Source organism: Chelmon rostratus, chromosome 22 (assembly GCF_017976325.1).
Source record: "Chelmon rostratus isolate fCheRos1 chromosome 22, fCheRos1.pri, whole genome shotgun sequence".
NCBI classification, from domain to species: domain Eukaryota; kingdom Metazoa; phylum Chordata; class Actinopteri; order Chaetodontiformes; family Chaetodontidae; genus Chelmon; species Chelmon rostratus.
Window position 1 is genome coordinate 18,809,963 of NC_055679.1, and position 27,435 is coordinate 18,837,397.

The following is a 27,435-nucleotide window of genomic DNA, read 5'->3' on the forward strand; positions in this document are numbered from 1 at the left end:
CCGTCAGCCGGAGACGGATCCAGCGACACCGGCTGTGTTACGGAGAAAGAGGGGAGGAAAGTGAGAGTGTAATAGCTGCAGCAGTCAGCAAACATCAGTCAGGAGGAAGAGGCTGAGGGTTATTGTCTTCTTCAGAGAGCCGGACAGGTTGGATGTGTTGTCTGGTGAAAATGGTCAGTTTGATGATCTTTACATTCTAATCTCAGCTGAAAGGCTCCTGGTGGTTTGAGTGAATTCCCCAAACCCTCAGACTCGTGAAGCGTTTGGAAAACCAACCGATTACCTAAAAGCTGAAGCGAGGCTGTGGAGATAAGTGGTTTTTGAATAGCGGCAGATAGACTGAACGATGTGGGCGGAACAAAACCGAGAGAAACTGGACCCGAGCGCAAAAACAGACCCAATGAAAATGAGACAGACTTGTTTTAGTGATGTTTGACAGCCCAGGGAGCTAACGACGTCAGAAGCTCTGATGCCTCACTGCAGTAAAATCACACGATCTGCTGTTGTTTTCCTTTCCAGTCCAAATTTAACAATTAACATTTCAGTTTCCAGTCTGATGTCGTGACAGCGCTGTGATTAAGGTCTGGCTATGTTTAGGCACAAAAACCACTTGGTTACAGTTTGGAAAAGGTCATGTTTTGACCTGCAAACACAGACGTTTTTGCAGGTCAAAACATGCAGAAACAGAGGAGACCAGCATTTTATTCTGGCAACTGGGCTGTTTGGGTGTTTTCTGCACTGGTTCCAGTATTTTATGTAAAGTTGAACCCAGAGCTTGTTCAGGTGTGGAGATGCTCACAGGTGCAGGATAGTGGCTGCACCTGCACTGTTGATTATGTTTGCTCCTCCTGTCTGACATCACTGCAGCTGCTGTTACTATTAGTACATTTCTATCATTATTACATTCATAGTGTTATTATGCATATGTAGTATCTGATACGAATATTATACACATAAATATACTTATACAATATACTACACTGTATACACTATATATCATATCTTGTTATTAGTCTAATGTCTATTATTACAGCTGCCATCATTACTGTCATTGCTGTGCATCTCTCTTCCTCGCCGCTGTTGCCAAGCGCTGGCTCTTGGGGTTATTGTCGGGTCTCTGTAGACTGAATATGGTCCTGACCTGCTCTATATGCAAAGTGTCCTGAGACGACTTCTGCTGTGATTTGGCGCCGTATAAATGAAACTGAGCTGGAGTCCTAATTAGCTTCAGCGGCGGCAGGATGTCCTGCAACATACAGTTTATGTATGTTTTATGATTTGTCCGACCCAGAAAAGCTTCATCTGTAGGTGTTGCTGTCCTCCATACTGAACCGATGCTACGGCTACAACAACCACCTTTTCTCCGTCCCTGTGCATACCTCGATGTGTTGCAGCAGCAGCTGCACCTCTCACCGCTCTGCCACAGTAACGCTGTCCTATGTTTCGTGTCAAGTGTTGCGACAGCATTCGCAGCCCAACACACAATTATCTACTCGCGCACGAAACAAAAGACAAAACAAATCACTTTAAGTCGACGAGAACGCGAGCGGACGCAGTCACGTGACTAAAGGCTGAGCCGTTGGGTGGCGTCTGTTCCATCAGATGAACATCAGATAAAGCTCACTGTGTGCACCAGCCGGCCGTTTGCTCATTTTAACGGCCCAGTGGGACGGTTAATGGGTCTGAGGTGTATTTTCAGCTTAGACACGACTGAGTGATCATTGAAGTACTACAGGAATACTGCAGGGATACCGCAGGAATACTACAGTGTGTCTCTATGATCTCTCGCTATTCCACAACTACACGTCATCACTGTGACTGTGAAGGTGACACGACTCTGTAGAGCATCAAGGCTACCATACAGGATGGAAGTGAGTATTTAGAGTGGATAGTTTAGAGAATATTATAGAGCAAACATGAAGGGCCAATTACAATCCGCCTGCTCCTTCAGCCCCGCCGATTCATCAATACACAGCACAGCTACACTGCTGACATTTCACACACGGTCGAGGTCATAGATTCAGATGGGCACAAACCTCCGTCAGATAAAGGATCAATGATAACAGCCGCTCTGCTCCTGAACTGTCTGCTAGCCGAGGGTGGGTGGGGGGGGGGGGGGGGGTAACAAGGGGGACAGTGTTCATGTTAATGTGACCTTACTGCTACAAAATATTTCCCCTTAAATTACCTGAAACGTTCATTCCAAGTATATCAGGACAGGAATACTTTGTATTCTGGGCAGTACTGCATTCATGTCATTAGTATCTTGTATGAATATCGGTTAAGTGGAAGAAAGCTCTTCCAATACACACACACACACACACACACACACACACACACACACACACACACACACACACTCAGCAGCAGGCAGATATAAAGCAGCTGAAGAAAAGTAGATTTACCAAAGATTTATTTCCACCTCGGTGCATTGAAGAGAGAATTCTGGTCTTTCCGCTCTGCTCTGAGTGTTTGACAGCGACTCACAGGTTAATATTTCACACACGAAACATCCTGAATGATCAGACGAGCTCCATTTATTTAAATACTGCCTCCTCTTTCAAGCATCAGTCTTAATAATCATATTGTATATAAATACACCACTAAAGGGAGGCAGCGCTGCCTGCATGATGAGTACGTCTACTCCTGATAATGAAGTTCATTTGTTGATTACTGTACTTCAATAATTGGAATTGGAATGGAGTATTTTTATGTTGTGTATTAGTGCTTTTACATGAGTGAAGTATGTGAGTACTTTTTACACCTCAGCTGGTTTGAGAGAAAATATTCATTAAAGAGCTTTTAGCGAGTTCATAACACTGTGAGGGAAGAGTTGGTCGACTCTGAGAGCTCGTTAGGAACAAATGATGCTTTCTGTTAGTGACCAGTAGTGAAAACACACACACACACACACACACACACACACACACACACACACACACACACACACACACACACACACACTGCAGCAGCTTCTGTATGTGAGCACTAATGACACTAATAAGAGTCTTTAAAGTGAGGCCTTCTTCAGTTCCATTAACACTCTCAGAGACTCCGTCTTTAATTGGACTCATTTTGATCAAATTGGTTCATATTTTAATTAAAGTGGATTTTAATTACAGACAGCAGACAATCAGCCATTAATTCACCCATTTGAGGCGAGCGTATGTGTGTTTGTTTGTGTTTGTGTGTGTGTGTGTGTGTGTGTGTGTGTGTGGTAGGGGTTACTGTAACACAATCAGCCAGAGAAAGACCCATTTACCATCCCATAACAGCCATCTGTCGCCGCGGGCAACCGTGGATCAATACTGCTGCCTAGCAACGAAATATTTAATCTGATATTTATATCGCAGTGATTGACAGGAGTGCACCTCAATTACACACACGCACACACACACACACACACACACACACACACCTAATAACACACAGTCAGCAGTGTGGACAGCAGAGTGTGTTTATTAATATTTGATTGAAATGAAGCCTGTTTATTTTAGACAACAGTGTGTGTGTGTGTGTGTGTGTGTGTGTGTGTGTGTGTGTGTGTGTGTGTGTGTGTGCAGAGTTAATGGTTTATTCATCAAAGGCAGAAACCAGCTGAAAACGCACGCACACACACACACACGCACACACTGCAGGCGGAGAGAAAGGCAGCATGACGGTGCTGATGGGGAAACTTTAGAAACTCCTCAGAGAGCCTCTCACCTCTCTGTCCCTCCTCTTCCTCATCTTCCTCCATTAAAAAACACTTTGACCCCAATAACCATCCGACCTCATTTTTGCTTCACTCGCCTCCTTCAACAAGTTGACCAATAGGAGCACAGATTGCTTTTGAGCACACGCAGACTGTAAACACGACGAACGTTGATGAAAAGCTTTAAAATACCAAAACCAACAAAAGATAATAAATGCAAAACAGGACAAATCCTTTCCTGCCGCGCTGGAGTTCACGAGCCGAGCACAGGTCGGTGTAGTCTAACGACTGCAGCAGAGCGACCGTCTCACTGTAATTAAATGAAATGCAACATTGAACATTCATTTCATGTCAATTGTTAATAAATAAAAGCACTTCTAAGCATTCACAAATGTATTTCACGCTTCAGAAAGCAGGCTGCCCTGGCCAAACCAGGCCTGGAGTGTCCAGATAAAGGAGCAGAGAAACAGAAAAGGGCTCAGCTCGCATGCACGGCGTACTGCGGCATGGACGCACCGGCAACACCTCGTCTGCGCTGGACTGGTTCGTCCAGAGGACTGCTGTGACCGCTGTACCGCAGAGAGACCGGAAGGTTCTGCAGGCTGTCGTCAGACACATAAATGCGAGTGAAACGCGAGGTCGAGGACAGCTGTAGTGACGAGAGTAGACGTGTATCCGTCCCTTCAGACATAAACTGTCCACAGGAAGTCCTCAGGTGATGACGTTCATGTCACAGTGTGGCTCTGCAGACGTGAAGCACTGAACCTGAACATCTTCTGAAACCTCTGTTGGGTCAAAACTGCCATCAAAAATCTTCAGAAATAAAATAATCAAATCTGACTTTCTAATAATTCCATTGTTTCCATTTCTTAAGAAACTGATGTCGTCCACGTTAATGTTTATAATTTTAATGCCTTATGTCACTGTTTTTCCACTTGTTATGCATTTTCATTTTTTAGTCAAATACTTTGTGGTAAGTCAGCGTATAAATAAACTCTGCTTCCTCACAGCTGAGCGTCTGTGGAATAATTCATCGCCGTCCTGTTCAGCATTAAGCTAATTAGATCAAACGCGCAGCCGCTCGTCCTCCAATCACGTCGACTCATGTGTCAGATGACAAAGCTGCTTTTGTCTTTAGCTGCAATCACAGAGACGAGTTCAGACTGAGATCCTTTTTGATTTATTTTCAGTATCATTAGCTCGACCTTGTTGTTAGCTCGCGCCGTCCTCTGGTGTCTCCTTGTTTCTTTTTCCGTCGGCTCAGTTCTTTAAAAAGCATTTATTTGCCTCGCTGCGTTGGCTGTTTGATGGTGGGAAAATAAAAGACACGAATTTGACACGTCTCCCTCAAACCGCCAGAGACCGGAGGAAGACGAGAACATAAAAAAAATATACTGTGATCTGAAAAGCGTCACCTCAACACTTTAAGTTTAAAAAACACAACAAAAAGTTTGGAATAAAGTTTTTTTTTGTATCATCATGTGAATAAAGAGCTTCCTCTCCCACTTTGTTTTCCTTACGAGCCACATGATTGACGGCTGTCAGGCAGTTACAGAGACGTCTCCGGCTGTCAGCGGTTTGGTTGGTAGTTAGTTAAGCTTTAAATATTCAGAAAGGCCTTTTAACAAACACGTATACATCAACACAACAAGACAATTCAGTCACACATCATCTCACATGACTCAAATATTCAGCTATTATTCAAAATAAAAGTAAGTAAATAAAACTTTAAAGGTCGCATTTAGTGACATCTAGTGGTGGCGCTGCAGGTTGCAACCAGCGTGTAGCAGAACCGGCTGTGGCCACCAAAATATAGAAGAACATGAAAGGTGATCTCGACAGCCAGTGTTTGGTTTGTCCGTGCTGGGCTCCTGTAGGAACATGGCGGACTCCGTAGACGAGGACGAGCTCAGTCTCAAGTTACTGTCAAATGATTCTGCGCTAAAGAAAACAGAATCATGAATATTCCGTTCTGCCAATAGATCCTTTAAATCCTGCACACTGGATTTAGAGGATCTACTGTGAAAGTCCAGCGAGGTTCTTAAAGGGTTCTAAAAACTGTCTGCTAAAGAAGAGTAAATGCTAATAGCTAGCAGTTACTGCTCAGTTACTGGCAGTAACGGCTAATTTAAGGGTTTCTGGTGTAAAAACAAACTTGAATGATGATCAAAGTTTGATCTGATGTTTGTGTTTATTCAGAAAGCTTTCGGTGCCCGAGGAGGGGTTTGTTGTTGAGATGACGACTCATTCACCTGTTGTGTGCACAGAGTATCGAGCACTGGCTGCCTTGGCAAGGGTCATTATGGGATTTTTCATGTTTTTCAGTCTGTTCACACTGAAGCAGCCCAAAAAAAACCCCAAAATATTAAACAGTAATAGGTTTATTAGTCCTAAATAAATGCACAGAAACATGGTGGCTCTCTGACAAATCGAGTTGAAGGCCACCTCACCTCATGTTCTGAATCTGCTACAAGAATTTACTATCAGCTCCTGACTCACAGATCCAGAATGTGTCTCCTTTTCTCTGGGACACAGTAACTAAGTGTAGCTGTAAGAATACAGAAATAAACATGGACGAAGCGCCTGAGCCTCGTCAGCCTCGGTCTCACGGCGCCCAATCACAAGACGTGGCGTTAACTCACCGAGCGTTGTTTTGTCATGGCCAATCGTTTGGGACTCTGACCTTGAATAACAATCAGATGTGGTGCTTTGAGTAATAAGTTTGAGAACTCCTGATCTCGGGACTTGATTTTAAACCCTCAGCTCAGCAGTCTGACCTCTGCCAGCCGAGTACGGAGTCATCAAATCCAATGAAGAGCAGCTTATTTTAAACATTTTTGTCATCACTCACATGAAAAGCTTGAACAGATTTGAAGTGCTGCAAAACGTTGCTTTGTACCTGGAGGGCCGGCGTCGTCATGCACACCAGCATCAGCAGCGGTTGCCATGCGATGATCAGGTCTACGGTCTGACCGCTGAGGCTGAACTGCTGATCAACGGCACGTTTTCCTCCAGGAAGCCGCGGCGTTGTGAGCTGATTTTCGACAGACTGGACAGAAGCTGTTCGGTGGTTTAAACATGTCTTGCTGTATGTTTTAGTATGTGTCTAAAGATTTATGTTTCCCCGCATGTAAATAAAAGAAAAATAAATAAATCAGGAGTGTAAGTCAACAGCGTGTAACACTGTGGGACACCGCTGTGCTTCTGAACGCAGGATCAAACAGCAGCGCCGGCCTCTGATTCAATCTACCGCCGCCGCCGCCGCGTTCAGCCGTGACGACAGTTCAGCTGCAAACACAATGAGAGTTTCTTTTTACAAGTGTTGGCGAACGCCCGGGGACCACCGAGTGTGTCTGAACGCAGCCCCACGAGACCCAACAAGAGCAGAAGAAAGAGTTCAGCTCCACCTACAACAAACAGCTCGAGCTGATCAGCCGAGGAGACCTCGGGACCGACTCCGAGCGCAGCGGCTCGAGCGAAACACAAAAGACTCCGAGAAGATGAAAGAAGAAACCGAAAACACAGGAAGAGAAAGAAGGAGAGGAAGCTTCTGGTGAGGAACCGAGAGGGTCAGAGTGATTGGAAATGTCAGCTACAGCGCAAAAACACGGCAGAGAGACGTGAGAAGAGAGGAGGGAAGAAAAGAAGTGAACAACAGGTAAAGAAAGAGGAAAGGGGCTGATGAAGTATTGATGGAGGAGAAAGTGGGTCGATAAAACAGCGAAGAGAATAAACTCCAGACGTGAAGGATGTGAATAAAACATCAAGTGAATCAAATATAAATGAAATATAAATGATGTAAAGGTGGTAAAGAATGAGAGGAAAAACTGGAAAAGTGCTTTTTCAGGAGAAAGAACGGAGGACAAACTTAACTCGGTGCATATTGAGGTATGAAACAAAGAGATACAGGAGAATCCTTTCAGGAGCGAAACGAGAGGCGAGGGGTCCAAAGGCCGCTGAGCGTCCCCCAGAGACGGCCGGCGAGCGGCGGGGTTGAAAAGGTAAGAGTTATCCTGTGTCGTCCCTGTTAGCATCAAACAACATGACTCCATATCTCCCTTTGGACTTCAATGATTGATGCCGCTCGTCTGTGGACCAATCACAGCCTGAGTTCAACTGTCTGTTTGCCTGGTCAGATTCAGGGCCGAAAGCAGGCGGAGACAGGAAACAGCTCTGATTGTAAACGTACACCGCAGGAGCTACCAAAGCTAGCATGCTAACAACAGGGATCCACAGTTAGCACGCTAACAACAGCGATCCACAGTTAGCACGCTGTCAACAGCGATCCACACAGTAGTAAATTAAGCTTTGAAGTGTTTATCACACTCATTCCTGAAGTCTCTCTCTCTCTCTCTCTCTCTCTCTCTCTCACACACACACACACACACACACACACACACACACACACATTCCTGCCTCTTAATAATTAGTATAATAACAGCAGCTTCTCACATTACAGACAGATTTTACATTTAGTCTTACCTGTTGTTGTTTCTGACTTCCTGTCCATACAGGAAGTGCTCCTGGCTGACGGTGATGTAATGAGTGGGGAGCTGCTCGGATTGGTTCTTGCTGATGGTAACAACGGGGTAGCCCATTTGGAGAGTCCACCTGTCCATCATGCCTCCGATGTCGATGTCCCGCCCCTCTGAACGCATGGCCTGGACAAAACAAAAGATGTATGAATAATCAAAGACTAACACAGACTAAATTATATTAATTATTCAGTGATCATTTAAATCATTATCTCGGTTAATATCCATGACCAACAACTTGGTATAAGATTAACCAATATTTAGTTCAAAGCCCCTTAGTAAGAGAAAAATGACTGACTTTCAGGTAATTGGAGATCTGATTGGCTGGCAGTTAATGAAAGAGCAGTCTCAGTATAATGAACAGCACTAACGAAGATGAATCTAATTAAACAGTCTTTTCTAGAAGCGTCCTGTGTGAAGGACAAATAGGAAAACAAGCCTCGCCTGTACCTGTCAGTCATGTTACCATGGCAACTTTCCCAGTCTCTGTCTCATCAGCTGGGTCTTAACGAGCGTCTCTCCGGCCTTCATTAGAATGGCTTCGTTAAATAATTAACGGCTTCAGTCAGGCTGGCTGCTTTTATCCATCGAGAGCCAAATGTGGAACAGCTAGAGGTTTAAATCCTTGCTGTAGAGCAAGGCACGAACACGGCTCTGCCCTGAGGCCTTCGAGCCAGGGGAGGACAGATGGTCAAAACCCAGACAGGGGAGCGGACAGGTAGGTGTTACCTGAGACAGTTTGCTCCACAGGTCCTCTCTGGCTGCGTTGCTGTACATGTGACTCAGCAGATAATCCTGAAAAAAGACAGGAAGCTGATTGGTCTGCAGATCTTACACATACCATGTGACAGGAAATGACATCCGGACCTGACCTGAATTAACTAGAAATAACACAATACACAGTGTGAGTGAGATAATGTCACAATGTTCATACTGAGTGTATGTACAAGCATGCTTTACATACAGCCAGCTGGTTTAACGGGGGGTCGGGCGCCTCCAAAGGGTCACCTGATCAATCTGAGGGGTCGTCAGCTGATTAACGGAAGAAGAAAGTTCTTATACACACATTTGTGTTGTTTAACTTTTATCTAAACTATGTTTCAGTGAAATTTTGGAGAATTTGAACACTTTGAGCTTTAAAAGATTATTTCTATAAAATCATCTGAGGAGTTTAAATCGTTAAATGTGACGAGGAAACACTGGTTTATTATATGAAAGTGTATTTTTTGACCTTAGATGGTATTTTGTATGTAAAAATAAATCATCAAACTCCAGCTGTCAGATATATGAAGTGGAATAAAAAGTACAATATTCCCCCTTCAAATGTGTAAAGAAGCAGAAAATAGAGTAAAAGTACAAATACCTCAAGAACTTATGATTAATTAGTTAATTAGCTCATGTAATTCCACCACTGTTAACCACTTCTCACACAGGATATGAGCCCTTTGTGGACCGTCCAGCAGCAGGTATCATGTGATGCCCCTTCAGAGCTATCAGCAGCGTGCTGGCAGTGAACGCAGTTCGGCCGTCGGCGGCGGCGGCGACGCGGCTGCGACACGCTCAATGAAACCTGCGTCTGAGTGAATCTGCTGCTTTCAGAGAGCTTTCAGACACAAACATTTCAAAGTGTTTGGTGTGTTGAATGTTTGAAATAAGTCTCAGTGAGATTAAAGGCCCACGGGCTCGTGGCGCCCGTGTTGAGTCTAAAGGGCTTTGGGCTCAATCCCTGCTCTCACTTCAAGTTATATTTTCTAAGCTAATGAACAAGGCGAAGCTCCCAGAGAGGATCTCCCAGTTCAAAAGGGACTTAGCGGTGTGGCCGCTTCGTTTTCAACAGGAACTCGTCGACGACGGTCGTGCCTGGTTTGATCACCGGCCGCTTCCCGCACAGGGAGGAAAACTCATTCCACGGCGTTCGAAAAGCTTCGGGAGGTTGGCGGGTTTATGATGAAACAAGACAAGGCAGGAGAGCAGTACAAGATAACGCCGACCACCTCCAGAGAGAGCTGGGATCTGCTTCTGGGCGATAGAGAGGATTCCTCACAAACAGCCCGTCAGTTGTCATGGCGAGCGTGGAGGTCGATAAGGCGAGAAGGAGCTCTTTATTGGAACGAGATGATACACATGATAACAACCCAGAGTGTGTTTGTGTGTGGCTTTGATAGGCATGACTCCGGCACCTTCACTAAAGCCGACATGATAAAACACCCCCCGCGCAGCGTCTGATCCAGACTCAAACACTAACACGGTTTAGCAGCGGGACACGCGTGAACCATGTCAGTGATAACGAGCATCCTGTCGGGAGAAGACGGATCCGACTGATAACACCTTCAGGTGACGGTCGAGCCTTCACAGACACGGTTTTAGCAGCTTTTAGCGGCTAATGAGGACTGCTGTCCAACATCTGAGCTTGAACCTTGACCTCCGTCCTGCATCGGCACAACAAACACATCCAGGACCCTCAGCGGGCCTCTGTGACCTCTGACCTCCGTGTTTCTCGGCAGCCAGCCGGGTTCGTCTGGGTTTTAAAACACTGTTAACACAAACTGTATTTTTTAACATCTATCACATATGGCATCAATAATTGTTACGAGGTTCAGCTTATGATTCACGTCACGCTGGACCAGTTTCTGACCCGTAAATATTATTCACATTCTTTGACTGGGAAACACTGATGTTTGTGACCTCATGCTTGAGAGTACAGAGGAGGTTCATTAGCAAAAACAAACGTTTCTCTGGTGATTGATTTTCTTAAATTATGTTTTTCCAGTGCGCTCCAGGGAATATCAATCAAACGGAGTTGGTTTATTCATTTTTGAGAAGCTTTCATCTCTTTCTGAAAACAAGCTAACCCGAATATTGATGTTTCAGGTGAGTCAGCATGTGTTCTTCAGCTGATACAGTATCTACTGTCAGTCATATCAAACAGCCCCGCCTCTACCAGCTGTCCTGTATGACGTGATGGCGCTGGCGGTGGTCTGTGATTGGCCATCTTGCAAATGCTGATATCACTTGACTTGAATGTTCACCAAAATAAAAGCTGTAGCAGTGGGACTGTCTGTGAATCCACACTTAATATAAAGAACTTTTTAAGATACAAATCACTGTCCAATGATTCAACCAGACTGACAAGTGAAAGAGCAGAAAGAGAAAAAGAGGCCTGTGAGCAACTCTTCAGCGAGAATATAAATAAGTCACCAGTCAGCGTGAGAGAAATCGAAAGCTTAGCATCAAAATCTGTGCAGGTTTAAATGGCAGCAGGTTCCGGTTTCAGTGTTTCCTGCACAATGATGGCTCCAGCAAGCTGGAATCAGCAGGTGTGTCGACGGAGCAAAGCTACTCTGGAAACATCGAGGGCTGGTCGAAGGCTGGTCGAGGGTTCAGAGAAGTCTAACCAGCGAGGAGACTGCAGAGACGCCGCTGAGGTTCAATAATGAGCTCAGGTCACTTCCACTTTCGGGGGGTTTGAGGAGAAAATGGTTACAGCAGTGTTCTCTCCTGTCAGGCAACACTGAGGGAACAACGAGTAACTGGAAGTTTGAATTGTTTAACTCTTCTTCTTCTGGGGCCAAAACGGTGACAAATGTAAAGAACACAATTGTTTTTTTTAGAAAAATATCTTATATTACAACAAATGTATCTAGGGATAACCCCTTGAGATGCATCATCTCGTTTTCCAGGGGGTTATATTGAAGGAAACAAGAAAAACATCAATATCACAGGTGATGCCGAACTTCTGAACGGTGTGCCTCATTTTTCTAACGACGCGACACATTTCAATCTGAGAAAACAATGAAAACTGTCGCCGCAGCTGTTTTATGTTTCAGCTCCGTTTATAGAGGTGCATTCTGGGTGAATTATTAGTGTTGATCACAGCACAAACATCCAGAACGATGCAGATTCAGATGGTTTGTTACGGTATATTTTTCTCTAAACATCAGAGTCGAGTGTGTGTGTGTGTGTTTTCATGCAGCTGAGGAATGAAACTAAACTTATTAGGTAGTGGACTTGTATAAAACACACACACACACACACACACACACACACACACACACACTGTATTGTCTGTGTGTTCTGCTGCTGGATCAGCAGTGTTTTATATAGAAACTGGTTCTCAGTGTGTTCCAGGTCACTGACAGTTTCTGCAGGAAAATCAGGACATAGTGAGTGTGTGCGTGTGTGTGTGTGTGTGTGTGTGCGTGCAGGGGATTCATACATATTTCAATGACTATATTTAACCCACTTTCGCCTTACATCATATGACATCAGTTTTACAGTAACTGCCAAACGATTTCCTCCACCTCGTGGATAAAACAGCTTTTGCTGCTGTGAAATAAACTGACCAGGTTTGTGTTCAGCAGCCAATCAGAGAGCCATCAGAGAGCCAGTCAGCAGCTACGTACAGCTGAATGATCAACAATGCACCACGCTGTCATTAACACTGTGATGTTGTGATCTGTGTGTTTCAGTGGTTCAATTCATGACTGTCCTGTTCAACATCACAACCTGCACAGCAAAAACAGATCATCAATATTATTACAGCAAAATGTTCCCCCCTCAAATTACTTCTTGCTTTCTCTCTGATTCATGTTTCATTATTTTCTTCAACAGGCAGTGCTGCTCCGGCATGGATCAATTTATTGAATTCTGCTTTGAACTTGTCCCTAAGTGAGCTGTGAGGAAACCAGAAACATCCTTCCAGGGAACTTATGGTTCCTCATTAACCGCAAGAGCAGCGTGTCGCACAGCCTGAAAAAAATTCAATTAAACATCCCAAAACCTCCGAAACCTTCGGCCTTCGTTCATGTTTTTGAGGGGGAATCTGGAGGTTTTAGGATAGGGGGGTTGGGTAGTTTATATTCTACAATTAAAAATATACAGTTGTGGACATTTTATGGCCTCATTCCAGCATCTTTAAATTATAAATTTTAATTTCGCTTGGCCAACACTAAATAAATGGATAAAATATTCAATATTTGCCCACCAGAATTTTACTCCTGGCAGTGTGGAACAGGCTTTGAACAGCATGTGAAGAGCAGAATAAATCAAATATGTTAAAACAGAGGTGGGGGTTTACTGGACTTATGACCTCAACATTCTGGCTTCGATCCTGGAACCGAAAAATCTATTCTTTGAAAATCAACCCTGTGCACTTAAAAAGTAGCTGTGAAAATGACAGCAGTGGCTGTGCTCAGCCTGAATCCAGGTCACTTACTGTGAATTGTAATATTGGCAAAGTTTTACAGCAGAAAACAAGGAGCAAAACTTCCTGTAAAACTGCGCCTGCAGCCAAATCCACTTATTCGCTGCCCATATGTATACTCAGTACGCTGCAAACAGGCAGAGTGTAGCCAAAACGTGGCTGAACACACACACACACACACACACACACACACACACACACACACACACACACACACACACACAGCTTCTTTCTGAATCCTGGTGACAAATCATTTTAACGCCAGCTGTCCCTGTTGTCCTCAGATATATAAATCTTCTTGTATAAACAGCTGGGCCTGCAGGATGACATGAACTTACATTGAGTCCTTTCTGGAACAGCGACTGTCCCATCACATTAGCCAACATCCGGATTAACGCTGCCCCCTACAGACAGCACAGAGACACACACTTTCAAACATAATAGCAAGTGAAACCATGCTCTTAATTGTGAATGTGATATTAATCAGTTCATTTCAGTGGACTTGCTGTGGTCAGTGGATTAGCCTTCAGAGGCAAAGTAAACCAGCGTTGAGCTTTAAAGTGTTGACCTCTGAGGCAACAAAGAGGCAGAAAGTCCAAAATCTAGGAAGCTAGTGTACCAACTGTGTCGCACCATTCAATGTTATATAATCCTACTCTGCCTGAGTATAAACTGTTCAATAAAAAAGTCAAACATGGCTTAAGTTAGCCACCAAGCTAATAGCTCAGCCAATCAGAGTTAGCTGCTGAGCTAGTTTGGCCACTTAAAATTAGCCGCCGAGCTAGTTTAGCCAATTAAAATTATCCACCGAGGTGGCTCAGCCAATTGAAGTTAGCCACCGAGCTAGCTCAGCCAATTAAAGTTAGTTGCCAAGCTAGCTCAGCCAATTAAAATTAGCTGCTGAGCTAGCTCAGCCAATTACCTTGGCACACAACTGTGGTTAGAATGTGTCTGGCTTTCTTGTATGTTACTTGGTAGCTGCAAGTCACAGCTTTCACCAACTAGTCCACATGTTATCAGAATTCCACCATATTTCATGAGGATTCAATAATTCCACTGTGGTTTCTTCTTCCTTTCTTACCTTTTTGTAGGCGATCCAGTCAAAGACTCTATCAATGTCCGTCGCCTGCTCCACTTCCTGGGAGATCGGGTGGGAGGAACTTAGCCCATCCAATAGCATCACCTCGTGGAGGACATCAGTCAGGAAGCGCTGCTTCTCCTGCAAACACAAGCATTTGTCTGTGTCACTCATGGGGACATCTCAGACATTCATTCTCTGGAAGTTGACCATAAGCCTTAACCACGATGTGTCCAATCAACCATTAACCAAACCTTGAGTCTAATTCTAACCAAAAAACACAACATTTAACCCTGAAAATAGGGAAGATGCTACCCATATGGTAGGTGAGTCCCCACAATGTCAGTGTGTGAACAGGTAATTGTCCCCACAATGTGATTAAAACTCTCCAGGAGTTTTTGGTGTCTGAATGTTACTTTGTTTTTCTTCCAGCACATAAAACCACCTCTTCACCCTAAAAATAGGGATTTCTGTCCCCATATGGAAGGTGAGTCCTCACAATGTTGGTGTGTGAGTCCTCACAGTGTTGGTGTGTGAGTCCTCACAGTGTTGGTATGTGAGTCCACACAGTGTTAATGTGTGAGTCCTCACAGTGTTGGTATGTGAGTCCTCACAATGTTGGTGTGTGAGTCCTCACAGTGTTAGTGTGTGAGTCCTCACAGTGTTGGTATGTGAGTCCTCACAGTGTTAGTGTGTGAGTCCTCACAGTGTTGGTATGTGAGTCCTCACAATGTTGGTGTGTGAGTCCACACAGTGTTAATGTGTGAGTCCTCACAGTGTTAATGTGTGAGTCCTCACAGTGTTGGTGTGTGAGTCCTCATAGTGTTGGTATGTGAGTCCTCACAGTGTTGGTGTGTGAGTCCTCACAGTGTTGGTATGTGAGTCCTCACAGTGTTGGTGTGTGAGTCCTCACAATGTGACTATTACTCTTCACAGTGATTTTTGGAAGCTGGGATTTTCTTTGGTTTCCTTCCAGCTCAGCTTAGACAAATAAATAAGCAAGTCTGGAAAACAAAGACAGTCAACAAACTGTCATTTAGTGGAACATTTGGTTCAGTAAACAAAGGTTTAGTTGTGTAATTAGTCTGGTTAATCTCTATTTATTGTAATCTTTGTTGTTCATTTCCTGTCTTTGTCATTTCTCTTCTAACTTCCTTTTCTTCTTTCCTCCTCTTGTTTCCACTCCCCATTCATCTATTCTCTCTGTCTAACCCTTATCACAGTTGCATCCCCTAGTCTCCCCAATTCCTTCCCCTCTGTGTTTCCTCTCCTTATTTCCTTCCCTCATCATTTTCCTTTTTTGCATCTGTGCTTTTCCTTTGTTTCCTCCTCTTCTCTAATGTTGTCATTTTCTCTATCTTTCCTTTTCTATTTACTCTTATTTTTTCCTCCCTTTTGATTCCACCTCACTTCCTTTTACGTCCTCTCATCCTTTCCTCAGTTTCAATCAGTCCTCCATGTTTCCTCTGGTTGTTTTCAATCACTCCTTCTTCTCTTTGTGTCCTCCCTTTACTCGTTTTCTTGTTTTCTCTCCTCTCTTGTCCTCCTCTCCTCCTGGTTTCAGGGATTTAATACACATCTGCAAACATGTTGAGCTTTGACAAGCTCTGTCTAAATTACCCCCGGGATCATGCTAAATCCGGAGAAGTGCGGCTCTGTCTAATTCGTGGATTACAGTGTTTACTATGGAGATTTGGTTTTAATGAACCTCCATCTTGTTAAGCAATATAACTGTTGGCTTATTTAGATTCAGTCGGTAATGAACAGAAAGAACAGGAACTTTTTTTTTAATTAACAGTATCTGTTGGGATCTGGCTAATTCTTGGTCCAATGTGGCTCTGCGTAATTCATGGATTAAAGTTGTTTATTAAGTAGATTTGGTTTTAATGAATCTACATCTAGTTAAACAAAAGTTTCTCGAGATATTACATTTTAAATGAACATTAAAAAGATTTAGATTTTATAGCGTCTGCTGGGATCAGGCTGCTTCTTGGCAGATGTGGCCGTCTGTGTTGATCTGAATGAAATTTTCATCTTGTTAAACAATAATAGTCTGAATTTAAGAATGGACACAAACAGGGACGTCAATTGTTATGTTCCCTTTGTGTGTGAAGCTGACTGCTAAGGTACCTGTCTAAATACTTAGAAAGGAATGGTATGATAGATACGACAGTGCAAAAAGCAGGGATACCAGGATTTGCGGGATGCTTAGAGCATACTAGCATGATTTGGCATCAGATTCAGACAGCTAAGAGGGAGAAAAGAGACTTGAATGTTGTATTTTTAGATCTGGCTAATGCGTTTGGGTCAGTGCCACATAACCTTATTTGGAGTTCCTTTGACTACTTTAAAGTGCCGGAGATAGTTGTTAACTTGGTGAAAGCATATTTCCAAGACATCAGACTGTGTGCAAGTATCGCAGAGCTCACAACAGGCTGGCAAAGATTGGAGGTTGGTATTATGGCAGGATGTACAGTGTCCCCGCTAGCTTTCACAATGGCTATGGAGGTAATTATTAGGGCTTCCAAGTGGGTCGTAGGTGGAGAGAGACAGCAGAATGGAATGCGTCTTCCACCAATTAGGGCTTATATGGATGATATGACACTGCTAACTTCAACAGTGCCATGTACAAGGAGGTTGTTAGATAAAGTCAATCAGAATCTCAAGTGGGCTAGTATGAAGATTAAGCCTAGTAAGTCAAGGAGTATTTCAATATACAGAGGGAAAGTAAGTGATAGAAAGTTCGCTATAGATGGTGAGGAAATCCCAACAATTAGGGAGAAATCAGTTAAGAGTCTAGGACGGTGGTACAATGTGGACCTGAATGATGTTGAACAGGTTGTGCAATTTAGAAAGGATGTTGCAGAAGGGCTGGAGAGAATAGATAAATCAGGGCTCCCAGGAAAACTGAGGTTGTGGTGCTTGCAGTTTGGCTTGTATCCTAGGTTAATGTGGCCAATGTCAGTATATGAAGTCCCATTATCTGTAGCAGAGAGAATGGAAAGGCTAGTTAGCTCTTATATTAGAAAATGGTTGGGTGCTCCCAGGTGCTTAAGCAATGTAGCTTTGTATGGGAAAGGAATGCTTCAGCTGCCAGTATCCAGTCTAACAGAGGAGTTTAAATGCACTAAGGTTAGGACAGAACTTTTATTATCTGGGAGTAAGGACATGTTAGTTAGCAATGTGGTTCCGAATCCTTCTGGGGGGAGGAAATGGAACCCAAGGGCAGCAGTGCAGGAGGCAGAGGCAGCTCTTAGGCATGCAGAAATAGTAGGAAATGTTCAATTTGGCCGGGGAGGCTTGGGGCTTGGCCCAGGCAAACCAGTGTGGAATAAAGCAGGTCTAAAGGAGAAAAGAAAGCTTGTAGTGGAACAGGTGCGTAGGCAGGAGGAGTTGTTAAGGGGGGCAAAAGCAGTTGGTCAAGCCAAACAGGGACAATGGTTGAATTGGGAAGGTGTTGAGAAGAGGAAACTTAGTTGGAGGGACCTGTGGAATATGGAGGAAGGCCGTATTAAATTTCTGATAGGGGCGACATACGATGTGTTGCCAACCCCGCAGAACCTAAGTCTCTGGGTACAGGGCGATCAATCGTGCCCACTCTGCTCAGGTACAGCAAGTTTAAAGCACATTTTGTCAGGTTGTAGAATTAGCTTATCACAAGGCCGGTATACATGGCGGCATAATCAGGTGCTGAGAAGCTTAGCCGCAGGCATTGAGGAGAGAAGGAAGCAGGTGAATACTGGAAGTTCTAGAAAGGAGAGGTTAGATGTGCAGTTTGTTCGAGAGGGGGAGAAAAATAGAGCTGCTAAGTCAGGGAGAAAGCAGGTAGGTGGCTGCCTGGTAGGGGCTGATGATTGGCAAATGCAGGTCGACTTGGGAGGAAAGCTAGTTGTGCCCCAGGAAATAGTTTATAGTAATCTGAGGCCGGACATTGTCTTATGGTCCATGAGTAAAAAGACTGTGTATTTTATTGAGTTAACAGTCCCTTGGGAAAATTCAGTGGAGGCAGCTTATGAAAGGAAGAAGACTAAGTATGCAGATTTAAAGACAGAATCTGAGCAGAGGGGATGGAAGACCAGGGTCTGTCCGGTTGAAGTGGGGTGTAGAGGTTTTGTTGCAGGGTCAGCTGTTTCACTGTTGAGGGAGCTGGGAGTGCATGGGCAAAATTTAAGGAAGACAGTGAGGGAGATGTCAGATGAGGCTGCTAGGTCTAGTCAGTGGATATGGATCAGGAGAAATAATAGTAGTTGGGGGGTGAAATAGGGACGGTGAGGGGGGGGGGGGGGGGGGGGGGGGGGGGGGCAGAGGACATGCATGCCTAACCCGGCAAGAGAAGAGGTTAAAGTCTTAACAAGACACCTCTCCTCTGCTCTGCTTTCCCCGCCCCATCTTCTCGCTCTGCCAATAGGAAGAGAACCAGGAAGTTTAGATAAGGTGGGGGTGTGGCCAGCTAGAGTCTCTCTTTGGGACCATGCGGCCTGTTCAGGTGAGTTTGCGTGGTAAGATACAGAGTTGGCTTGTTTTTTGATCTTTTTGGTTGTTTTCCTGTTTTGTTTGCTTCTTGAAGGAAATGTTAGGGTTTGTTTTCCTGCTCTGTTTGCTTTTTGAAGGAAATGGTAGGGTTTGCTGCTTCTTGAAGGAAATGTTAGAAGAGGCTGTTAAATCTAGTCTGTGGTTTAGGCCTCCACCTCCAGCACCCTCTAAATTTTCCACCCCCTACCCGAACAAGGGTCTGTATCCAATCCCTACTTCCATCTTTTGACTCTACCTCTTTATTTTCTATCCCCTACCCGAACCAGATCACCCCGCTTTTTCTTGGTGCAGTTGGTGAGAGGCAGGGGTAGATGATGGTAGTGTGGCAATCGGCAGTTACATGTGGCATCTAGGCCTGTGGTAGCATTGTAGCAGCTAACAATAGCTAAAGCGGTGAGAGTATGATAGTATCTTAGCAGTTAGTATTGGTAGCTAGCAATTAACATTAACAGTATAGGTGAATCTAGCTTTATTGTCTTCTTCTGTTCCTCTTAGCAGGTAGCGGTTAGCACGTAACATTAGCTAAATGGTAGCATCAGAACTGTATTGTCTTCTTCTGTTCTTCCTAGCGGTTAGCATTAGCATTAGCAATAGTTAAATGGTAGCATCGGTACTGGCCACTACCTGGAGCATCTCTGGGTCAGTTGAACGTGGCGGTGCTGTTTGGATTGTGTAGGAGCAGTGTGAACTGGCACTAGGGGGGGTGACTCTGGGACGCCGGAGTTCACTGCCTAACCTCCTGGAGGTGTAGTGGGACTAAGTAGGCGAAACACTGTTGAAGGGAGGTTTCCACCTGATGACCCCCAGAGACGTGTTAGGAATCACTGCTCTTTGGCAGGTATAGAGGCAGATTAGAGCTCCAAGGTTCTTCACTGAGAATGAATCCTCTTTTTGAGCACAAGTATCTTGTGTTTAAATTAACTCTGGTGTGAGAATACAGGAGGGAGGTGTACCGGTAATCTCAGTGACTGCACAGTAGCGCTGTGCCTGCACTTGAATCCTGACGTTGTTTCACCTGTGGAGCCTGTTTTCTCTCTCACTGGCTGCTGTAGTGTTTGTGAAGCTGTGTGTATTAAATCAGCGATTCTAAAGGACGGGGCTGTGACATGGTGCCGGTCTTTGCAGGGTAATGTGTGATACATAAAACGATGGAAAGTATTTTATAGAGCCTACTGCAGAATTTAGCTCTCATCTTCTGCTACTTAATGAGTCTCGAGTGCACCTTATTTTTGCACTTTAATGGGCCATCAGTGTTTCAGCTGTACAGGTCTCCCAGCCCCCGCAATCCACACCGTCACACTGAGTGCAAGGGCTTTTGTAACAATTAGTACAAATTGTGTTTTGTTATCTGCGTCTGACTTACAGTTCAAACACAGAACTTAATTCTTCGTTATTCTTTTCTGTTTTATTTTATCTTGATATACCTCATGACACAAAATGAGACTGTGGACACCTTCTGACACGATAAACAGATGAAAGACATTTTTATTTACTTTCCCAGGTCTAAAAAAAAAGCTCATGTTGTGTTGTATAGGAAAAGAAATGACGCCTGTGGTTCCTGCACTGCCTTCAACTCAGGGTGTCGGTCTAAACAGTCGATGTCCAGAGAGGGGGAGGGGAGGCCTGGCAGTCAGCTGCTCCACTGGTGGTCTGAGGTCTAGACCGGCTACAATCTTATTGGTCAGGCTACCTGTGGCATACAACTCACCTCTGTAAGTGTGCATAAATGAGCCGCTGGAATGACCACACACAGCAGAGACGATGCACATCAACAAAGACAATTCCCAACAGATTGGTCTCATGCGGACAAAAGGAAAATCGGCGCACGACAACAACAACATTTTGTAAGGTTGGGCATTAAACTTTCACTGAGAACTGTACGATACCACTTCAAAGAGAGACAACCCTGCTGCTTGTGTCCAAGGAAACTGCAGAACAAAGCAGCCCAAAGAATTCACAACTACAACTCCTCACAACAGGGCCAATTTAGCAGAATTTCTGGAGCTTCGGAGCAACCTCTGAAACAGCTGGAAGGTTTTCCGTTGTGTTTCTGTACATAAAGTTCTCTTTCATTTTCTTTTCTGACTTTAACAGTGATATCCTGACTGCTGCTGAAGAGGTAACAAAGACCAACGATAAGACAAGTGGCCAAGCTGTGCAGCAGAAAACTGAAGCAGATTTTGGTGTTCAGCTGAGCCTGACCGGCACACAGTGCACCTGCAGGAATCCAGTGCTGAAAGAGCGCAACAAGGACGCAAGGCTCAGGCAGGTCCTCAGTGGGTGGAGTCTGAGGAGATGTGGCACAATGTGCTCTGTATGGACGCAACGTCTGCAACTCTGAAGCACGATGATCAGGTTAGTTTCCACAGGAAGGAAACCACAACCCAAGCCTCCCTTAAAGTTGCACGTCTGGGGATTGATCTCACGACCTGGTGCAGGTCCTGTGATCATCTCTGAGGACGACGGACAATATTTTGAGAACACTATCATCAAATAAGTCGCAGCATCATACATCAGGGAACATTTTGGGTCAGAACATCACTTCTTCAAGGACAAAGCACACCGCTGCTGCATCTTACATTGCATCACAGGGACTCAGCTGGGCGAGGACTCCACCAGAGTCACTGGATTGAAACTGACCCAAGATTTCTTTAACAAAGTTATTACAGGCTTATCAGAAGTACAGAGACTGAGAACAAAGGAGGGCACGATGGAAAGTGAGCACATTTCCAACAATCCACACACACATTTATGCCCAGAACTGATGGCCTTTCCTTTCAAACTGACGTGTGCTTATGTTGTAATTTTTTGTTTCATACTGTGTTTGCAAATGAAACACTATTTGTGTTTCTCCTTTCTCACAAAACAACACTCGCTTTGTTTGTCCAGGTTGGATCTCTATTCAGCTGGATATTAGATGCTTGAAAAGGAGACTGATCACACTGAAAGGGGGGTACAGAGGTGATGATCAGCTGGCTATTCAGCTGCTAAATTACCTGCCCAAACAGATGCAAACACAAACCCACTGAAAAAAATTCATCAGATTCAAGTATTTAATGGATGGAGCATGCAAACCTATTTTGTCAATGTTAATATTAATAATCATAAATAAATACTGGTAGTTATGAATAATAGAATTTTAAGATGAACATCTGAGTTAAAGCTTGCATTGTCTTGGCTGTATTGTTTCTGTATTTCATTTTGCTACTTGGTGCTTTGTTGCGGAGGCATCAGTCATAAAAACAGCTTCAGGAGGGGAGGGAGAGCATCGAGCATTCTGAGAGATAATCATATGTCCAGACGTCCTCAGCCACACAAATGAGTGGAAACTTCCCTTCATCAAATGACAAATTGACACAAGTAAATAAATAACTTAGTAATGTACAACACTGCTGAATTTACAAGAAGGCGTAAACGATTAAGAATTTTCTGCAGCTGTTTAAAGTTTATTAACTTTCTCTTAACTCAGCAGCTCTTAAAATTGCACAGTTTTTTAAGGGAGTCTGGGGATATTGCGGTTATGAGTTCAGTGGTGAAATCAGTTGAAACAGACATTTATCAGCGTCCATTATTTCTCTCCACATTGACTCTTTCTCCATAGAGTATCTGTTATTACTTCGACCTGCTTGGCAGTCAGTGTTTTCTCATGCTGGCTCTACAGATCTATTTTATTTTCTAATCTCCATGTTTATCTCAGTTCTTTGTCTCTAATCATAAATGATTATCGACAAATTAGCGAGACACTGGCAGATCTTTAACAATGTGTCCTATGAAGGCACGCTGCCACAGTCATGTGGACATTTACACCAAACGCATACTGTGAAGACTGAGCGTAGTTAAGACCAGGCTTTAGTTTGGTTGGTGAAAGTCCAGTCTAAAGACTGGTCCTATCAAAGACTGGCTTTACAGTTAGGACCAGGCTTAGTAAAGACCAGTAGGTGCAACCATGCCAAGAGTATTTCCATTTGACAGACCACAGAAACAGCCATAAAAACTTGGACTATTTCATCTGAATATTTCTTTCAGTGTTTTCTCTTAACCTCAGAGTCATTAAGGTGAAATGTGAGGGTAAATCCAGGAATGATGCTGTTAAACATATGTAAATATCAACCTCTGACAACTAGATGGGCAGCAAACATTATGTACAGAAACAGTTGACTTGTCGTTTTATATATTTCCTCCTATTTCTCATTCATGTACGACGGTTCTGTTTATGTTTACCAATGTTTGTTCAGCTTGTCGTTCTTGTTTTCAGCTGTAATGTCTAATTCATCCTCCACTTCTATTGGTGTGTAACCTTGTTATTTGTTCGCATACTTGGCCAATAAAGCTGATTCTGATCAAAGTCCAGAAGCTGCTCTCAGTCTGTGAAACACACTACAAACTACAGCCTAAAAATGTGTCTGTGAAGGAAATGCCGTCTCCTGAATTGATTGAACGGCACTCGAATGGGCGCGTTTACAGCGGAACCTCGACGTGCCTCGGGGGGACTGGAAGGGTGGGCTCCCAGTGGCGGGATAATGACTGGAAACTGGATCTCGGCCGGCTGGCAGCCAGCAGACCTCCAGCTGGGAGCGCCACCGCTGGCTGGGACTGTAAATGAAACGATTTGTCCGATAAACAGTTTGTTTTGACGTAAATCCTTTCTGGGCTGAAAGGAAAGAATCCGACTGATTACAGGATGTTTTTATTTGTTTATGCAGGAGCTGGATTGATCCCTCCTCAAAGGATTGGGCTAATGTCTGGGCAAAGACAGACTACTGCTTTCGGTAAACACACATAGGTAAACGTACAGAATAAGAGGACTCTACCACAAATTACACAATTAGCTAATTAGCTAAATGGCACATTTGGATGAAACCAAAATTACTTGGTGAGGAAAAAAAAAATCAGACTAAATGAGACATCAACTTTAATTAACAGAGACGTTAAGTCACCTGGAGAGAGGGGGGGGGGGGGGGGGGGGGGGGGGGTCCATCTGGTCCATCTGGTCATTATGAACCAGATGGACCCACATGTGGAGGGACAGCTAATAGGCCAACAGTCCGTGTAAACACAAACACACACACACAGATGGAGGGACGGGGCTATGTTCAGGAGCAGCTGCTGAACTTTTAAATGTCTGCTTGTCTCCTCCCTCCATCCTCCATCACCCCTCCCTTGTCACTCCTGCTCTCCTCCTGTTCTTCTTCTCCTCCCTCCACCCTCCTCTTTATTTCAGTCTCAGGTGGGGATGACTGACAGCTCTCAGGCCACAAATCAAACAGAACTTCTTCATTAAACTGATCATTGCAGCAAGCTGTACTGTTTTACATTGAAGTATGTGCTTCAGTGCTTTATATGTGAAATGTGTGGTCCCCAGTCTGTGATTGGCCCTGATGACGAGATGCTGCACATCCTGTTTCCTGTTTGACTGTGATCCGAAACCAGGTCCAGGTTTAGCAGCCACCAGGGCTGTAATGGTTCGTGTATTTGTCGTGTTTTAATTTGGACAGGTGAGCAGCAGGAAGTTCAATTAGCCCAGGTTTAATTTTACCTTTCTTTAGTTTAGAAGCAGGTCGGTCCCTCAACCCTTTTGGTTGAATGTATTTCAATGATTTGTCAACACCACAGGCCACTTTCCCTTTCCAGGTCACCTCTTCTGTTTTTATTTGTGAACTTCAGTTTTGAAAGATCAATCCTGCAATAAATGACTTAAATATCCAAAATCCATCTGGTTTGATGTTGCGTAACAATTAACCAATGTTGCAAATCACTGAGCCCGACTTTTTAAAGGGCAAAGCTGTTGACGTTTTAGATTTTAGTTATTGTCGTTAAATCCTGTGAAAATAACAAAGAATCCTTTAGTCTCTAAATACTTTACGTTGCCTCCAGCATGTCTTTAAAAACACATCACAGATATATAGTTCATGTAATTTCCTCAAACAGCTTCTCACTGTAGCTTCTATCAGACAAACAGGAGGAAATAGAGCATCTGTTGGGACTATTTTCAGCGGCGGATGAATTCACATTTGGTGCTGTAGTGAGTGTTTGTGGCAGGACGGTTTGTGTGTGTGTGACGGAGTCAGAATAAACCACAGTGTGTGTGTGTTCATGGTGATGAAGAAACATGTTTGAGGCTCATTGATGTGTTTTCATGGCACTCAGAGGAAGAAGATCGATCAGCCTGTGATACAAACACTGAACTGGTTTAAAGGATCAAGTAAATGTGGTCTTATATGTGTGAGTGCAAGAAAAATAAAGCTAATCAGAACTTCACTCACATTTACAGGATTTCTGCATCTTGATTTTCCAGTTGTTGAAGCTACTCTATTAAAAACTTTAATTCTAGTCTGGTCATTTTTTCCACAAACTGCTCTCAGCGGATGTTCTCGAATGCACGATGTTATCATGTAAACTGGGAGTAACAGAAGGACAGATGATTTTATCTGCTAACAGTTAACTGCAGGTGAAGCCAACAGACTGCAAACACTTTGAAAAGTGGAGGATGACTACGTCTTCTTCGAGCGAGGATCGTCCTCGGCTCTCTGTCACATGAATATTTCATTCAAAGTCTCTTTGTTTCACAGCAATTATCTGTTGGTCCACATTTACCTCTTTCAATTCTATCTTAAACTAGGCAGGAAATATATATATATACGTATATTCTATAATGTCTTTAATGAAAAATCATAATTGTATTAAATAGTTATATATGAATGTAAAAGGGGTAAAAAGTACAACATTTTCCTCTGAAATGTAGCAAAGCTGAAGTAGAAAGAAGGAGCAAACATTTAAATTGGGGTGGGGAACCTCTGGCCTCCGGGCCGCATGCAGCCGTCACTGTTTGATTCGCCTGCGAGGCAATTCATAAATACAGAAAAGCAATTTTTTTTAATTCAGCGATAAAGAAAATAACATACAATAGCAGACTAGCACGTTCTTCCTAGTGTTCCCTGAATGCAGCACACACAGAGCAGCTGATATTAAGTCCACGCAGTCAGAAAATGTTCTGCACTCCTGGTTTAAGTTGAGTTCAAGTACCTCACCGCCCTGTCAGCTCCTAATCCGCCTCTGCTCTGTCCACTCAAGTCAAATATGAGGGTCTCTGCTCACAGTGGAAAAACACAGTGTGCCGGTTTTTGGTAATTCACATAAGTTAATTAAAATGTTGGACCATGGCTGTCGAAAAAGTCCCATTTTCATCATTTCTTCTTGCTTGTAAACATAATTAGAGAAATGAAAAACTCCAAATGTGGTCTGTTAGTGGAAATGGCGGCGAGGCAGGTTATTATTTAGCACAGAACATGTGGTGTCGTCCGCTAAAGAAATAAATTAGCTGAACCCTGGAGAGTTCTGATGTCATGTTGCACAGCGGGACGTTTTCATACTGAATCTTTCTCCGGATGAAGTCGTGTGTGTGTGTGTGTGTGTGTGTGTGTGTGTGTTCAGTATTTATGACACACGAGGTCGAGCTGCAGCCTTGACTAATAGAGCTCAGAATCAATTATTTTTTCACACGCTCTTTGTGGCCGTCAGATAAAGTGAAAGGTCCTATCAGGCTCAATAAAGGGCAGCTTGACTTACTTTCACCTTTGATTTTCTCCCCGTGGCTCCATGAAGTGCTGAGGATTCAGTATGAAAGTTACAGAGACGAGAGGGCGACGGTTTCAAACTCACCGCACTCACCATTAACTAGCTGCTTATTAGCCTGCAGATTAGTAGCATATTAGCTCTTTACTACTCATTATAAAGCAGTTATTAATGTCTAATTCTGCACGAGCACGTTCTACAGCTACTGGAGCATTGACTGAGAGCTTCCCCTCAATAACCTGCTAATTACTGATTATTCATTCTAAGTAAAGAAGGAAGTTGTTGTATGTGATTAATGTAAAACTCTTGTTTGTAATAAGTCAGTAAACATGAAACAGACCATGAATTATTCTTTTCTTGCAAACTGACCTGAACTTTTAGGACTGATGAAGAAGAAAAGAAAAGACACTGAACTGTTGGTTTACAGAGTTCTAGCTTTGTTTTTTTCATCATTTTCACCACATGTCGCTCTGCACATCGCAGCTGTCTCCAGCTACAGCGTCAGCACTGAGTCCTGAACCCCGGTTCAGTTTGTTGGACTCACAGGTATCATGTGACGCGTCCTGATTGGCTAAGATTGATTGATTGGTTGTACTGCGTATTTCCTTCCTCGTCATATTTCTCATTTCCTCTGCTGTGTTTTGTTCTTCTCCCCGCAGCGCAGCGTGACTCACCGCTGATGGAAAACTGCTTTTTAAATAAAAACCTGCATTATGAATAAATTACTTTATCAGGGACAGACCGCTTTATCATCGCTGTGATTGTTATTGAAGAAACACTTTGTTTCTATTAAAGCATCCAGCCATGCAGAACCACATTA

General features: G+C 43.8%; 1 protein-coding gene across 1 annotated transcript in view; it reads right to left on the reverse strand.

Annotated features, from left to right (window-relative positions):
• Window positions 1-27,435, reverse strand: part of LOC121625828 (thyrotropin-releasing hormone-degrading ectoenzyme-like) — a 151,915-nt gene that overhangs the window by 26,656 nt on the left and 97,824 nt on the right. Inside the window, exons 7-10 of the mRNA XM_041964111.1 lie at window positions 14,514-14,651; window positions 13,771-13,836; window positions 8,959-9,024; window positions 8,177-8,355 (exon numbers count right to left, since the gene is read on the reverse strand). Of these exons, the coding sequence (XP_041820045.1) occupies window positions 8,177-8,355; window positions 8,959-9,024; window positions 13,771-13,836; window positions 14,514-14,651 (449 nt within the window). The remainder of the gene's footprint in view (window positions 1-8,176; window positions 8,356-8,958; window positions 9,025-13,770; window positions 13,837-14,513; window positions 14,652-27,435) is intronic.